General features: G+C 46.7%; 1 protein-coding gene across 5 annotated transcripts in view; it reads left to right on the forward strand.

The window, feature by feature from the left end:
- Positions 1–17283, forward strand: part of ddah1 (dimethylarginine dimethylaminohydrolase 1) — a 107070-nt gene that overhangs the window by 70686 nt on the left and 19101 nt on the right. For 4 of the 5 annotated variants that reach the window (XR_008810065.1, XM_056277958.1, XM_056277956.1 and 1 more), the window contains 3 exons: positions 4248–4347; positions 6835–6908; positions 12621–12740. Coding sequence is in view for 4 of the 5 variants with exons in the window: in XM_056277955.1 (XP_056133930.1) it covers positions 4248–4347; positions 6835–6908; positions 12621–12740 (294 nt within the window). In the remaining variant the exon portion in view is untranslated. Of the gene's footprint in view, positions 1–4246; positions 4348–6834; positions 6909–12620; positions 12741–17283 lie in introns of all 5 variants that reach the window. The other variant, XM_056277959.1, reaches the window with a different exon arrangement.

A 17283-nucleotide genomic window follows, 5' to 3' on the forward strand; every position in this document is an offset into this window, starting at 1 on the left:
TGAACAAGATTTTGTTTGTGGCCCCAAAACACTCCCAGCGCAACCTCCAAATCACACGCACTGCTCATAACTGAACACACACGCACGCACGCGCATGCGCGTCGTTTAGAAAGCTAGCGAGCACGTTTTTTTTTAATCTCCACCAGGCGTAAACGTCTCAGAATCTGCATCTAAATAGTATAAGGTATTTATTATTTCTAGCCGGCTCGCCGCTAACTGTGGCCGTGTTCTGTTTGATTCGCTCAAAAAACACCACTTTAATGTCGCAAGAAAAACAACTGTCAGTCTTTTAACCGCGGTTTTTTCCCGCACCCGCATTCCGGGAATTCTGCCTCTGATTGGCTAGTACTCGTTGCCTCCGTTGGTTAGGTTGGTAAAGGTTGGGGTTAGGGGTAGGGTTAGCCAATCAGAGATAGAGTAGGGGCGGGTCTTCCCGGAATCCAGGCACGACGGAGTCGCATTCTTGCGGAAAACGGGTACGAAAAAAATCACGCCTTTTAATCGGATTCAGCGATCGCATACCTGTTTCCTGTTTCCCACTTTCTCCTCGGCCCTTGAGCGCCACTTCTACACGTTCGTTTTGAGTAACTTCCGTGTCTTTTGAGACCCATCCTTGCAACGTGTAAGTTATGTTATTCAGTTATAGACTCGTTCTTTCAATATTTCTAGAGGATATACTTTAATATGTTGCTATAGCAAGACTGTTGTACCGGCAGGGATACGGTAGTGCGCAGAAGCCGTTTCCATGGTTACCACGTGTCGCGCGCCTGGCCGGCGTTTACCCGCGGAGCGCTTGTCTGCCGGGCTACTCACACGTGGAGCGCACTGAGCCCTCGCGGATCCAGAGGGGTACGTAGACGGACGGGGTGCAGCCTACGGTCTGACAAGACCAGGTTCACCAGGCCAAGCTGCGAGCGGGACTAACTGCCGCACTACCCAGCAGACTGACTCAGCAAGATGGCGCCTCAGTACCGACGCAACGTCACCCACGAGCTACACAGAAAAGTCACGCTGATCGTGTGGACTCCCCCTAGCGGCTGCGCCCGTAAACGACCGCATGGAGTGTTTACGCCAGCGGCCGGCCCTACATGTGTGCCTCTACTGTGCGCCAGTAGACTGTGGACTGTGTTATTGGGTAGGGGCAAGTCTACCTGGGTGACCTCATGGTTTATGCCTCTGTGGCTGAGGCAAAGCAGAGGCTTGTTGCTCGCTAGCAGCACAGCAGGCAGGCAGGCTGAGGTCATGTTGAGATAGGGCCTGTGGAAACACTGATGCTCTCACTAACATGACTGGACTTCCAGCTGCTCCCAAAGGAAACTCCAGGGAAGCCAAAAACAGGACAATAAAATCACACTGGGCGGTCCGAGAGCAGGCCAGGCTAGCCACCGCTCAACCAGAAATGACCTGCTCATTCCTTAACATTCAACTCCAGTAGAAATAGTCTCCAGGTGTATTAAGGGTTTCCCCTCTTTCCCCAGGAGATGCGTTTCATAGTAAATGCTAACAGGAAATACCCCCCCCCAAAAAAAACACACGTTGCTAGTTAGACTAACACGTTGCCCAGCGCTGGGCCCTCATTCTACCCATTGTCCAGGACAGCAGATTTATTAAATTTAATATATGTCCACTGAAAGGACATCGTGACATGGTTTACTGAAATGATGTCATCAGGACTTGTAGAGAGGAAGGGGTTTCGTTTCATTGCTCTCATTCTCATGAACCTGGCAACGGGCCGACATACTGTGTCTTTTGTACTTAACTAGTTCTTCAGTCTGACTATTTTGTTTTTTTGTTCCTTCTATTTTTGGGGAAGTTGACATTATCATGATTAACAAAATTTGCCATCCGGGTAGCGTAGTGGTCTATTCCATTGCCTACCAACATGGGGATCTCCGGTTCGAATCCCCGTGTTACCTCCGGCTTGGTCGGGTGTCCCTACAGACATGGCCGTGTCTGCAGGTGGGAAGCTGGATGTGGGTATGTGTCCTGGTCACTGCACTAGCGCCTCCTCTGGTCGGTCGGGGCGCTCGTTTGGTTGGAGGGGGAACTGGGGGGGGTAGCGTGATCCTCCCACACGCTACGTCCCCCTGGTGAAACTCCTCAATGTCAGGTGAAAAGAAGCGGCTGGTGACTCCACATGTATAGGAGGAGGCATGTGGTAGTCTGCAGCCCTCCCCGGCTTGGCAGAGGGGGAGGACCACCAGCGTCCCAGTGGCTCACCTGGTAGAGCTCGTACCACATAAGGCTGAGTCCTTACCACCGTGGCCTGGGTTCGAATCCGGCCCGGGCCCTTTGCTGCATGTCATTGCTGCATGTCATCCCTTCTCTCTTTCTTGTCTCTCTCTACTACTACTATCAGATAAGGGCGAAAAATGCCAAAATAAAATTAATCTTGAGGAACGTAGCATAGAAAGGTGGTGTTATTTCTGGCATTACTATTGTTACCAGTGGTCGTGTTCCAATTTAACAATGATTACTAATTACTATTAGTACTGTTATGACTACTATTACGATCACTGTTGTGCAACTAAATTGTATTGTCGGTACGCCCCTACTGAGTCCCCCTAACCAGGGTCAAGTCAATTTTATTTGTACATCCCAATATCACAAATTACAAATTTGCCTTATGAGGCTTTAACAGCAACACAACATCCTGTCCTTAGACCCTTGGATCGGATAAGGAACAACTCCCCAAAAAACCCTTTAACGGGGAGAAAAAATATGAAGAACCCTCAGGGAGAGCAACAGAGGAGGGATCTCTCTCCCAGGATGGACAACGTGCAATGGATGTTGTGTTTACACAATTTACACAATGCAACATTGAAAGAGGATAACACAATTATAATGGAATTATGAAATATACGAAGAATGTGGCGACACGGCGGCACAGTGGTTAGCAAGAAGGTCCTGGGTTCGAGCCCCGGGGTAGTCCAACCTTGGGGGTCGTCCCGGGTCGTCCTCTGTGTGGAGTTTGCATGTTCTCCCCGTGTCTGCATGGGTTTCCTGCGGGTGCTCTGGTTTCCTCCCACAGTCCAAAGACATGTAGGTCAGGGGAATCGGCCATACTTAATTGCTCCTAGGTAGGAATGTGTGTGTGTCGGCCCTGTGATGGCCTGGTGGCCTGTCCAGGGTGTCTTCCCGCCTGACGCCCAATGACTGCTGGGATAGGCTCCAGCATCCCGGCGACCCTGGGAGCAGGATAAGCGGTTTGGATAATGGATAGATGGATGGACAGATAAAGAACGTGATGAGCAGGATGCCAAACAGCGTCCAGGTGGTGACTACCATCACCATGGCGACCCGGGAGGAAGACAGACTGCACGTGCACCAAGGGAGACTCACATCACACCATTCACACACACAGAAGAAGAGAAAGAGAGTTTGCAATAGTCAATAATCTATAATCTGGTCTGCAGAACAGTGGTTGGTAAATTCACTGAGACAGAAACCGACCCGCCGTGCAGTACAGGTTGTGAAGCACTCAACTTAAAGGCAACTAAATGTAGGCGAAGACAAAAAGATGAGTTTTAAGTTTGGATTTAAAGGCCTCAACAGACTCTTATTGTCTGATGGCAGCAGGCAGGTTATTCCACAAGAATGGGGCCCAATGGGAAAGGGCTCCGCCACCAGCTGACTTCTTTTTAACAGAGAGCGGAGCGCTCGAGATGGAATATGCAGTTTAAGGAGATCAGACAGGTTGGATGGGGCAAGCCCAGCTCGGGTTTTACAAGTCAGCAGAAGCGTCTTGGAGTCTGATCCAACATGGACAGGAAGCCAGTGAAGGGAGACAGGAACCGGCGTAATATGGTCCGACTTGTCTTGTTGTAGTGGAGATTCTAGCTGCAGCATTCTGAACCATCTGAAGACTTTTAGTACCAGCATGTGGCTGACCTGAAACCAGAACATTACAGTAATCAAGTCTGGATGAAACAAATGCGCGTGTTAGAGTCTCTGCGTCCCCTCAGCGCTAAACACTGAGTCATGTGTTTAGTTGTGCTAATTTTTTTCTTGTGTTACTTTCCTCTGCTATGTGTTTGTCTTGATTAATAATCATTTTGCAGACTTGGTTGCAGAAAACATATGCAAACACTGTGATCAACACAGTGCACAGAGTGCATGGTTGCATGCATGTGCTAATGTTTGTATGTTTTTGTGTGTGTGTGTGTGTGTGTGTGTGTGTGTGTGTGTGTGTGTGTGTGTGTGTGTGTGTGTGTGTGTGTGTGTGTGTGTGTGTGTGTGTCTTCCAGACGGAGGCGATGAAATGTGCCCTGAAGGAGCTGGATCTAAACATCATGGAAATGGCCGATGAGAACGCCACTCTGGATGGAGGAGACGTCCTTTTCACAGGTACAACGGCCCTGCAACCACACACACACACACACACACACTGTGAAAAACATCCCTATCATTTTATATAACAACTTGGAAGAATACAGTCAAGTCGGGTTTATTTGTACAGCCCAAAATCAAGAGGTAGTCCTGAAGCGATTGAGCTGCTGCTGCCACCCACCACACACCACACACACACACACACACACACACACACACCACCACCACCACCACCACCACCTTTTTCTCCGCAATTGTATCTGGCCAATTACCCCACCCGTCCGAGTCGTCCCGGTCGCTGCTCCACCCCCTCTGCCGATCCAGGGAGGGCTGCAGACTACCACATGCCTCCTCTGATACATGTTGAGTCGCCAGCCACTTCCTTTCACCTGACAGTGAGGAGTTTCACCAGGGGGACGTAGCATGTGGGAGGATCACGCTATTCCCCCCAGTTCCCCCTCCAGAGGAGGCGCTAGTGCAGCGACCCGGACACACACCCACATCCGGCTTCCCACCCGCAGACACGGCCAATTGTGTCTGTAGGGGACTCCCGACCAAGTCGGAGGTAACACAGGGATTCGAACTGGCGAGCCCCGTGTTGGTAGGCAACGGAACAGACCGCGATGCTGCCCGGACACCCCCTGAGCTGCTGGTTTAAATAGTGAATCCTTGTAAGACATGTTAAACTGTCTAAGGGTCATTAATGTCACACATGGCATGGTAAAGATGGTACAACCAGAATAACAGACAGGCGGGTAGTGAACTCGGCAAAGCACAGTTTTCTGCAGTTACAATATGCAAATGAGCCAATCAATCACACAGGGGTCCGGTAGCTAATTTTCTCCTTCTACCAGCAGTTGTCTGCATTTTGAGAGACTTGAATAAATGTGATCCAACGAGTGACCTGGCTGACCCAGTGCTTCAGAGTACTAAGAAGAGCCCCCCCCCCCCCAAAAAAAATCTTGAGAAAAAACGGTCTACTGTACCGCTTGATTGCAACGAAATCAGCAGAAATCCAACCCCTCACCGCTGTTTTATAATAGCCGACTCTTGTTTCTCTGGCATCGGGTGGTGCAAACGATGAGTGCAGAGAGGCAGGAGCATGGTGGTCTTATTAGATTTTCTGTACATTCTGTTATGGTTATGCCATGAGTCAAAATGTGGGTCAGTCTCTTCTCCGCTGTGCAGGCTGCAGGGAAAAAGCAGTAGTACACCTAATTGGGTTTGTAGACACTGGCTCTCCGCTCTCGCTCCTTCCAACTGAAATGGGTTTCACATGGCAGGACTAGAAACATTTCCTGTTGGCAGGGCCCGGGTTAACGGCTCATTTTGTAAAAGCACAGCCGCTACATTAGGACCCCATCTCTGGGTTCAGCGTACTGCGGTAAGCGAGCCAGGCGTTCAGGGCTGGCCTGTGTAAAAGCCCTGCCGTTCGCTTGCTGCCAGGTTAGCCCCGCAGGTTTTCTCTGCTGTCACTGTTAAGCAACTTCCAATTCTTCTGACGGCCTTATAGAGGCAGAGATTGGCAATTAGGAGATCGTGTTGGCTCCACATTTCTGCCCCATGACAGTTACGGGGTAGTTTGTGTTTCAGTACCGCTAGTTATCAGCGACATCTCGATTGCTCTTTTCAACTAATGATGAACATTTTCGGCCTGTCATAACGTCCGCCGTGTTGACATTAGCACGTCCCCGCTGTCAGTGTACCGCAACGGGCCAAGAATGCCTACGGGAGGGAAAGCGAACTCCTATCACCTCTATTGAATTAACTGTACTCTGCGATGGGAAGAAGGCTTACGCGTGTACACGGAGGACATCTGGAAATATCTCCTGCTGATACTGCAAAAAGAAGGGAAATACTTCCATCAGCTGTCAGCGGTTGTGCTTCCATTCAACTTCTGAATACATTTCAAGAAAGCAATCGAATGTCATAAAAACTGTGCGAGTTTAAGCTCGGTCAAGGTCGGCTGACTGACCATCAGACGCGTTTAAGTGAATGAAACCTGTAATATGGCCCCACACATGCTGTGTTGCACGTCCGTATTTTGACACCCACGAGAAAGACGGACAGTCTATCGAGAACCAGTTCACATCAGACAAGTACATACTGGTCTTCTGGTTCATCTGATGGCCACGTTTAAGAAATGAAAAGCAGCATAATGTGTCTGTTTCCCATCTAATAACACTCGTGTCTTATTCACAGACCAGACAACTTACGTTTTTTTTTGTTTTCTCTCCCGTCCGCCATTGTCTGTTACCCTACGCCATCATGCGTACGTACTCATGTTGTTTTCAGCAAATACATTTCCATTGCAATTTGTTGCATGACTTTTTATCCAAAAAAAAAAAAGTTTATCCACCTCAAGTGAGTGCAGCAACTTTTTTTCCCCAGAGAATTTGTTTGATATTTGCTGTTTCCATCGAGTCTTTTTTATCCAGGGACAAAATGTGCATAGAAATACTTGGACAGAAACGTGTGTTAGTGGTTTTTGGTTCTTTTTATCAGGTCGAGAGTTTTTTGTGGGCCTCTCCAAACGGACCAATCAGAGAGGGGCAGAGATCCTGGCAGATGCATTTAAGGTGAGTTGTTCCACCCACCAGTGACACCAATGGTCTCGTCCTTGCACTACTGCCTTCAGCTACACCCGGGCGGTGTAATTATACTTATCAATACTGGTCCTGCATCAGCACACAGCGAGGAACCAAACACTTGATGGCGCTGATCCTTGTAGAGATTGTAGATTGGGATCCACCGGGTGCAATTTTCTTGGCCGATTCTGTTTTCAGATTATTTTAAGTCTGACCTTGCCGATTCTGATTTATTTATTTATTTTCTAAGAACTATACACAAACACTTTTGTAACTTTTCTTTAATGGAAGTTTCAATTGTATGTTCATAATAAAAAAACTGACTATTAAATAGCTTTTACATTTTCTCCAAAACTGCACTTCTCTCAATCTCACTCAAACAAATTTCAAAATAAAAAAGTGCTCCGGGTTGCTGGACAAAGCTCTTTTTTGTACACATAAAATCCAACTGAATATGAATTACAGTATATCCCACTTTAACGTGTTTTACTATCCCAAAGTAAACAATGGTTTTTGACAAAATGTTTTAGTGTGTGTGTGTGGGGGGGGGGGGGGGAGCGCTGCGACGTTACTGTCTGCTGCCGTGTGCGCGACGTGAACCACTGCGGCGCATTGCGAGGTCATGACCCGCCCTGCTCAGCCTCTGATTGGCTAGTACTCGTTGCCTTCGTTGGTTGGGTTGGCTAGGTTTAGGCATTTTGGGTTAGGATAAGAATATCAGGGTAAGCCAATCAGAGGGTAGAGTAGGGCGTGTCATGCCTTCGCCATCCTAGGAAAAAAAACATCACACACAATCAGATATACTATCTGAGACTGGCCGGTCACCGCTCATGGCCGATCAAGCTGAAAATCGGCTGATTCCGGTCACCGGCCAATCGATCGGTGCATCTTTAACTGTAGAGGTGAGTGCCTCTTTCTTTGCTTCTTGGGGTTTGACAATTCAAGTTGTTTATGGAGTTATTCATGTTCTGTGTCTGCAGACTACAAGTCGCCCCCGGAGTATAAGTCGCACTCAGCAAAAAAAACAAAACGTGTTGCTAGGAAAAAAAACCATAAATTGCTTCCGGGTATAAGTATTTATAAGTAAGTCGCATATGGTGGTACAGTATTTTCAATTTAGTCACAAGATTAAACAGTGGCCTCTAGTGGCCTTAGTTGAAATGCAGAGTCGACAAGTCGTTTTGGGGCGGCACGGTGGCGCAGTGGTTAGTGCAGTCGCCTCACAGCAAGAAGGTTCCGAGTTCGAGCCCCGAGGTAGTCCAACCTTGGGGGGGGTCGTCCCAGGTCGTCCTCTGTGCGGAGGTTTCATGTTCTCTGCGTGGGTTTCCTCCGGGTGCTCTGGTTTCCCCCCACAGGCCAAAGACATGTAGGTCAGTTGAATCGGCCATACTAAATTGCCACTAGGTGTGCATGTCTGCCTTGTGCGGTGGCCTGTCCAGGGTGTCTCCCCGCCTGCCGCCCAATGACTGCTACGATAGGCTCCAGCATCCCTGAGAGCAGGATAAGCGTAATGGGTGGATGGATGGAAGTCATTTTGGAGTGTATGTCGCGGGACCAGCCACACGAGTAAAACAAAAAACAGCAACTTATAGTCCAGGAAATACGGTATGCTTATTTAGAAGACCGAGAAAGTTTACATGCATGAAAAAGTTAAGGGAGTGACTCCTGTATTTACAACACTATCAATAAGTTCGTAATAATGTGATATTTGCTCAGCATGTTAACTTTGCATTTCAAATATTGTGCAGCCGCAAAGGTGATCTCCTGTGTCAACAAATATGGCGCTGTCCCTTAACGTTTTGTTTATCTCTGCTGAGAGAAGCCAGAGAAGGTGTACGTTTTCGCATCTCCTCCAGCAGCAAATGAGGCAAAAACCAAGAACGGGTTTTGTATCAGCATCCGTCAAGAGGCGAAGCTTCTGAACAGGCAAAGCCAGGCAACCGCTTGGAGCCCCAGGCAGTAGGGGGCCCCCGAGGGCTGACACAATTGACCTTTCGCAAAGCACCGCCCCAGAACGGTGCTTGTCCAATCCTACCTTAGCAATGGTCCGTCAAGCTTTCAAACACACAGCAAAATGCTGAAACGGTGTGCCTATGGGATCTGCAAATTGGATACTAGATATCTGAAAAGTTTGGAGGGGGTGTAATTTTCTTTCCCTTCCCGAAACCCAGAACGCAAGAAGCGCAATGTCAGCAATAGATTTGGCAGTATAGCAGACCTCATGGCCAGCTTAATCCATCCAAAATCAACAAAACTACCTGTCTGCTCCAAGCTAAGCTTGCTACTAGCTATTATTGATCGCTAATACAGCTAACGTATTATTACTGTTACTTTTACCCACACAATGCGCTGATTTATTCCTTCATGTTTTGGTGTTTTCTGACTACTTCCTGGATAGTTCTGAAATGCTTGAAGGGCATAGCAACAGTAACTAAGAGGGGCGGGACTTTGCGAAAGGTCAATTCACTCCAAAGCAGTGACCACAACCCCTCCGCCTTAAACAACCAATGGACGATTTGCAATGACATGACATCACAGTAGAAAACCTCCCTTGTAGGGGCCCCATGTCATTTGCGTTGTACTTGCACTGCCTGCGCTCTTCAAAAATGGAAGTTAGTCCCAGCATCGTCCACACCACACAGTTTACATTTTGTTGGCATCAGATTATTTATAACGTAATGGCGATGAAGGGGGCCCCTCCTGAGAATTTTTGCCTAGGGCCCCAACAGACCCTAGCATCGCCACTGGCGTCCGTCTAAGTTGAACCACGATCTGCCACCCCTGCCATTGTCTTGGAAGGGGAATAAAACCCTCAGGAAGTGTCGTGCTGTTAATCACTGCTCATCAGCTACCAAACGTCAACTCCTATCCCCATCCATACACACACAGCCAAGCTCATTTGCATAGAATCTGGACCCAGCTTTGGTTGCCACAACCTGTTTTGAGCAAGGCTAATCGCTACCAGATGTCGCCTCTGATAATTATCCAGAGCGAGTGTGAATTTGACTGGATGAAGCACTGAAGCGGGGAGCGACAACTGCATTTAGCTCAAGTGTGAACGAGATCCCGTTAATGCATTTACGACAGTTATCTTCCGTCTCCGTCTAAGAACGAGAGGGCCTCTTCCTGCGAAGTGGGACGTATGACCGGGTACACGGAGACTGTTGAAGGGTCCGCGCTGATGGGTGAAAATAAAAGCTCCTTTCATCCCCCAGATTTACTTGAATTGGAATTCAAATCTAGCGACCTGACAGTCGCTTCTAAATAGCAGAAATCTCAGTAACGCCGCTTAAAAATGTCAAAACTCACATGACCTGTCCTTGCCAATAACAGAGCCTGCTTTGGTGCCGGCTGCTCTCGTGTTCATATCCTGAATCAGGATTAGTCCAGTAAAAAAAAGGGAAAAAGTTCTCTGCTTTGAATTATCCGCCGGAGACATTTACAGAACTGGAGCAGTCAGCTGACCCCGCGAGTTCAAAGCTGGTCTGCATCCTCAAGAGTTCAACACATTACGATTTTCTGAGCTCTCCCACCACCAAGGCCCGCTTCCTCTCCTGCCGTCTGTTTCTCCCTTGAATTCCCCCTCGATACCCCCCCCCCTGTTTTCAGTTACCCCTGATAAGCCGGGGCTTAATGATGCGTCGCTGGCAAAACATACAAAGCAAAAAAACCTCCATTTAGATTCCGCTGTTGTTTTTTCCACTTTTTATCAATATGTTTGTCCCTCGTATAGATTCCCCTGTTGTTTTTTCCCCTCCTATCAGCTGCAGGATCATCATACAGCCAGCTCTCAACAATTAGTTTCAGATGGGATATTTCAGTAAGAACATTCTGTTTCTCTTTCTCTCTCTCTCTCTTTTTTTCCCCTTTCCTGTCTAGATGTCAGAAAAGAGCTGTTTAGAGATAGTTTAGCCAGGTTTTACTGCTGGGTTCTCACTGGTAGTTTTTTTTCTTCTTTCCTTCAGTCCAATAAGTTGTTGGCTGCACATATGTACCGATGGCATAAACAACATTTACATGGCTGCTACTGAGGCCTGCAGGAATCATTTCATTTCAGACTCAGTTTGTTGCATCTCTGGGTTTGGTGGGCAGTTGCTGTTTAATAAATAGCCCTTTAGGGTGGTCCATATACTTAGGATGAATAAAGGATGGCAATGTCAAAGCGGAGGGTAACCTTAAATTTGATTTATGCTCCTATATGGTAACAGCATGGGAGTGATGTTGGCATTCTACGCTGACTGTTAATCTGACTGTGCTAAATGCCATTTAACAAATCGCTGGAGATGCATGACATTGAATGTGTCATACGACCTGTTTTCCGTCAAATGCAAGTCATCTTTTGAATGATGGCTGACCACTTTAACTCCTATAATTTGACGGCTTGTTGTCTCTGAGTCATGGCTTTCTAACACGATGACTTATCTTGCTCACAGTCTTGGAACAGCTAAACACAATTATCATTCATATTATTTAACATGGGCGGCACGGTGGCGCAGTGGTTAGCACGGTCGCCTCACAGCAAGAAGGGTCCTGGGTTTGAACCCCGGGGTCGTCCAACCTTGGGGGTCGTCCCGGGTCGTCCTCTGTGTGGAGTTTGCATGTTCTCCCCGTGTCTGCGTGGGTTTCCTCCGGGTGCCCCTGTTTCCTCCCACAAGTCCACAGACATGTAGGTCAGGCCGTACTAAATTGTCCCTAGGTGTGTATGTGTCGGCGCTGTGATGGCCTGGCGGCCTGTCCAGGGTGTCTCCCCGCCTGTCACCCAATGACTGCTGGGATAGGCTCCAGCATCCCAATTGGGATAAGCGGCTTGGATAATGGATGGATGGATGGATGGCTGTCAAGTGTCAGGCAGCCAAACAAGCATTTAACCTTAAGTCTGTCTGGGTCTCTCTTTGGTTAGAAAATATGGCTTGTCTAATGAGATAAATGATAAGATTTATTACATAATTATTAAAAAGAGATTATAGAATGTATGATTTTAATGAGCCCAGAGTCAACTTACTTAGAATAGGTATGTAATCTTTTCTTACTTGAGGCTGCAATGAAGCTGTCTCCTCGCTGATAAGGAAGAACGCTAGTTTAGATTTTGCAATCCTCCTGGTCTCTGCACATTTTAAAAAGAATGCCAACTTAGACATCAATGATAACAGGACGAGGGTTTAATTTCAGTTCTCATGTTAATTTTTTTATCGTTGGGTTAATTTTGATTTTCCATTTTTTTTGCATACACTTTATTGCCATTTGATAAGACTATAATTAGCAAAACGGCGACAACTTGTGTTAATTACATTTTGATATTTAATCGAGTTTTGTAACACTTTCTGTAACATTCGCGGTTGAAACTCTTTAAAGTTTAGCATGCCGAGAAGGAGCAGGAGAGAAGTTTCTCCCGTCAGACGCCATTTAAAAGGTTTCCTCAACTTGCTGTGCAATAATTACGCAACGAAGCCCTGAGTTCAGCCACCTCATCCTCTATATAGTCCTAATACTATGGAGAAACCACCGCAGAGAGGACGTTATATGACAGCAGGTTCAGTGCTGGACTCAAACTCTCGGCTGAACAAATAAATAAAAAGTTATTCACCTCACCGCTACAAGGTTTAAGCTCAAGAGAGAAGTGCAGGTAATTGAAATCGATAATTTTCCCTGTTGGGTCCCATCCCAGTGGAGTTGCCTCAGCTCATGGTAGTTTATGTTTTGCAGGACTATGCTGTCTCGACTGTCCCTGTGCTGGAGGGGCTGCACCTGAAGAGTTTCTGCAGCATGGGGGGACCAGGTCTCATTGTCATCGGCTCAAGCGAACCAGCTCAGAAAGCCCTCAAAGTATGGAATCTGTGTGTGTGTGTGTGTGTGTGTGTCTGTGTTTGTGTGTGTTTGTGTGTGTGCATGTGTTTTGCATGTGCGCATCACAAATGTTTGGTGATCCGTCCATCTTGACCTCTCAGTCAAACCTTCATTGTTAAAACTCATTAGGGCAGGCCGTTTTTTTTATTTGTTTTTATTTTACTTGACGCAGTGTTTTTTCACTTTTCCCCGCCTGCTATTAAGTGTGATCAGTGGTGGATCTAGAGATTTTTTCCTGGGGTGGCAAAGGGGTGGCAAGACTGTGTCCCAGAGGTGGCAGCTGCCACCCCTTGCCACCCTGTAGATCTGCGCCTGTGAGGGGGAGGGGGATTCTAAATCGGCGACTTCTGTTTGACATGAGTTTGGTGCGGGTCTCATTGACCTTCACCATGCATGTACATAAAATATACTTTAAAAACATATTATCTGATTTATAAATGGGGTGGCAAGACTGTGTCCCAGAGGTGGCAGCTGCCACCCCTTGCCACTCTGTAGATCCGCCCCTGAGTGTGATCCCATTGGTATGAACTACCCCCCCACTCCACCCCCCAAGCTGCACTGCAAAGGTAGTAAGTGTGCATAAGAGTGCAAGACAGTATAGCACGCATATTGATTCAGGGCAGATTCCCCCCCCATTGCCGTTTGATGGCCGCTTTCCACAGCTAGTACACAGAAACCACCTGTCACCTTCCTCTTCTCTCATTAATTCACATTCTTGGCTAATCTGATGGGGATTGCCCCTGGCGTCCACAGTCCAACCTCAATTACAAAGCCACTGTCCCTCCATTAAACAGCTGAACTTGTTACTGCATAAAAGGCTTCTAAATCAATAGAGCTCGGTCACATGATAGACCTCGAACAACCCCGGGGAATCAGAAACGGTTTGACATAAAGGAGAGGCAGCTAACACCCTGACAGAGATGATCGCTCGTTTTCAAGGGACGTGTAATAAATCTCAGCCCATCCCTCTGATGGAATTATCCCGAAAATTTCCAGCCGTCAACTTGGGCGACCAACGCTGCACAAGTGACTGACTGCTGTGGTGCACACCTGGCTGTATGTTCAGGTCATAGTCACTGCTTGTGTGCATGCACACATACACACATGCACATATATACAGGCACACATATTTATAGTATACGTACACACCCTTGGCTTTGACAGGCCTTCTATGACAGCGCTTGTAGGTTGCCTCCTAGTCTGAGAGCTCCCCCTGCTGGCCATGGGCTAACCAAGTTCCACTAAATCAGTAGATATAACATACAAGGACACATTGAGGCCCTTTTTCCAGACACAGATTAGTCCTGGATTCAATTTAAATTTGAAAGGACATACTCCACACAGAAGTCAGGTAAGTCCAGGACTAGGTTTAATCTGTGTCCAGGAAGCCAGCCCATAGTGTCATAGATGCAAAGTACAACTGTTGTGTGACTTTGTTGTAAACGGAACTGTACTGCGTCATTGTCTTAAATGTGTAATGTGAAGTAAGGCCAGTATTGACTGTGCACTTTAAATATTAATATTGCAACGTCAAATTTACATAACATCCTGAATGAACGCTTAACATTGACAGTGCAAAGTAGACACTTTCGCACCAGTTCAAGCAGAACTAAAGTGAGCTTGTCTGAGTCATGTTTTTTTAGCTAACCTGCAACCCAGAAAAACAGGCTGACTCACCAGAAACCCTGAAAACTCTTGTCTAAAGACCGGTTTGTTTGAGCATGTTAAAGGTGATATAGGGCGGCTTTACTCGCATCTGTGTTTCTGCGAAATCCTCCTTTAATGACGCAACGTTGGCAACAAACACCACGTGACAGAGTATGAGCGCGAGGCGGAGAGGTGGGGGGGGACGTAGAAAAATATGTATTGTCGCCAACGAGGATCATTACAAACAAACAAACAAAATATGTAGCGTTTTACAACAGCATTTTTATACGCAGTCACTCAAACGCTTTTTGGGAGAGCCACCCCACCCCACCCCAAATCTACGCAGGCGGTGCAGCTGAGCAGACTAAGGGCCCGTGTAGGAGTGAGGTGAGTTGGAGGACAGGTTCACCAGGTGCTTCGCATCAGATAAACAGCTGCTTCTCAGCGCATCTCGACAGCAGTGAAACTCAGGCCTGTGGACAATGAACAGTGTCCCGGCCAGGTAAAGAGCGCAGGGGAGACAAACTCAGGTCTCTGACCTCATTTCTATTCGTCCACAGTTCTGCGTTGCAGACAAGACAAACATCCATGTTCAAATGCAGACACTTGTTATTTTTACATAATGGCTGCGCACCGTTGACTCATTAAGTTTCCAGCCTGATGGAGAGTCCTGATAATTAGCAACTGGAGTGAGGAGCGGTAGTTAGTGAGTCCTAATGACAGACTCCTCGCATAATTACAGCTTACGTCACCCCCTCCCCTCCCCCTGGCAATTAGCTCCCGTTTTAAAGCATTTTTTTAACAGGCATGGATTTGTAATTAGGTAATGTACTCGTTGTGGGGTTAGCGAGATATTATGAATCTCACTTTAATGACTACAAAGTGCTCGTTTTGGATGTGGACGCAACTCTCGAGGCCGTAAAGCTCACTTGTCAGGGCACCTTTGGACAAGGCCTTGTTCCTGTAAAACCGGTAGCCACAGTGATTCAGACTGTACTCAACGGAATAAAGTTTTTCCTGTGTAGAATAAAAGTCTGGCGTCCAGAAGATTCTGGTACATGTTTCAAAATGGCGAGTCGATCGCTGATTTCAGAGATAACCTTGAGGAAATAATGTAGCGAAGTCAGGGGGCAGCCACAGGAACTGCCGCGGCCGAGACGCGAACCCGTATCTCCCGCACCGCAGTAGACATCGCTAACCGCTCGACTAAAGGGTCAGACCTGCCACTTAGCAGGTCTAGTTATCAATGCACGTTACAGTTTTAAGGATATCTGCAGACCACAAAAATGAATTATTTTGAAAATATTTTGTGGGCGTGTTCTCGACTCGTGGTTTTAAAAATCGTCAACTTCTTAAAATAATGGCTTAAGTCATATTTTCAAGTTTTAAAAAAAAACAGAATAAACTGACACATTTTGTTTCAGTTTCAGTTTATTCTATGTCTAGTTGGTACCGCTCCACCTCCCGCACCAGCTCAGCCTCCTTCCCTGCCAGAATAAACTGACAAATTTTGTTTCAGTTTCATTTTATTCAGTTTTTTTTAAAAACTTGAAAATATGACTTAGGCCATTATTTTAAGTTGATTATCTCTACATATTCATAACAATGGCCATTCTTCTGCTGCCGTCACCGCTAATGTAACCTTAGTTATTGTACACATTTTAACTATTATTTTATTTATACATTTACATGTGTAATATTTAAGTTATTTCGTGTCCCCTTGCTTGTGAGTGAATATTAGTTCCTATTCGCAGTTGTTCCGGGGGGACAGTCATGAGTGTCACAGAGAGGAAGTAGCATGTGCGGCGGTAGAGTGGGGGGGGGGTGCGGTGAAGGGTGTGAACTCCGGGAGGGTGACGTTTAACGGTTTGTACTGTCTTGCCGTGTTGGTGTGAGTTGAGGATGACGGAATAAAATACGCAAAGGGAGAAATCGTAGCCCGCCTATTAACCACACGCCAGAAGAACTACACTAATCCCGTTGTGGCGTCATCCTGTTTAAATGCCGCCTCTCTCAGCGGCTGGAGCACTTTCCCCGTCCCCCAGGCTCACCCTCCCAGTAGACTCCCCATCAGGTTGTAGGCCCACCAATCACCACTTTACATAAGTGTACTGATGTCACGGTTACATAATTCGGTTCTTTTCCGGTTTAGTCTACCTGACCTGTGTTCGCATGCGGAGTATTCCAGGTTAATGTAATATAGTCTTGATGGCGCCTGCTTAATGCAACTTCAGAACCAGATCACAAATATCCCCTTAAACACACACGTTAACCAAATATGTGAAAAATACCACGCAAACACAACAGAGCCAACAATATGATGGGGTCTTTACATGTCTTAGCGTCCTGGCTAATATTAGCACATGTCAGCTATCATTCAGGTTTTTGATCGTCAGGGTTTTAGCTTGTATCTCGTCCATTGCAAAGGCAATGTGTTGTTGATTGTCCACCTCTTAAATCTGATTTAAACTGTATCATGGAAGGTTTGAACCACAAGGATAGCTTTTGTTGGTTGAATGCTTTTTGCACACAAGCATTAGTTGCATTACTTGCCTATATATAAAAAGGGCATTTGAAACACTCATTCCGAGGGATTTCACTGAATGATGAAATATTCTCCATGTAACCACACCTATTGTGTATGTAATGCTGGCCTCCCATACTTTGTTTAGTTGAACAGCCTAAGAAAGTGATGGTTAATGATGTCATATGTTATAGTGTTGTGTCTCTGGATTTTTTATTTTAAAAAAAAAATTTTTTTGCCTTGGGAGAGGGTTGTTCATGTTCATGATAATCGTACTCTCCCAGTCACAGAGAAAACATGTGCAAACTCTCTTTTAGGGTTGATTTTCTGTCCCCGCTAACATAACCTACC

The sequence above is a fragment of the Lampris incognitus genome, chromosome 3 (genome assembly GCF_029633865.1).
Source record: "Lampris incognitus isolate fLamInc1 chromosome 3, fLamInc1.hap2, whole genome shotgun sequence".
In the NCBI taxonomy this organism is placed as follows: Eukaryota; Metazoa; Chordata; class Actinopteri; order Lampriformes; family Lampridae; genus Lampris; species Lampris incognitus.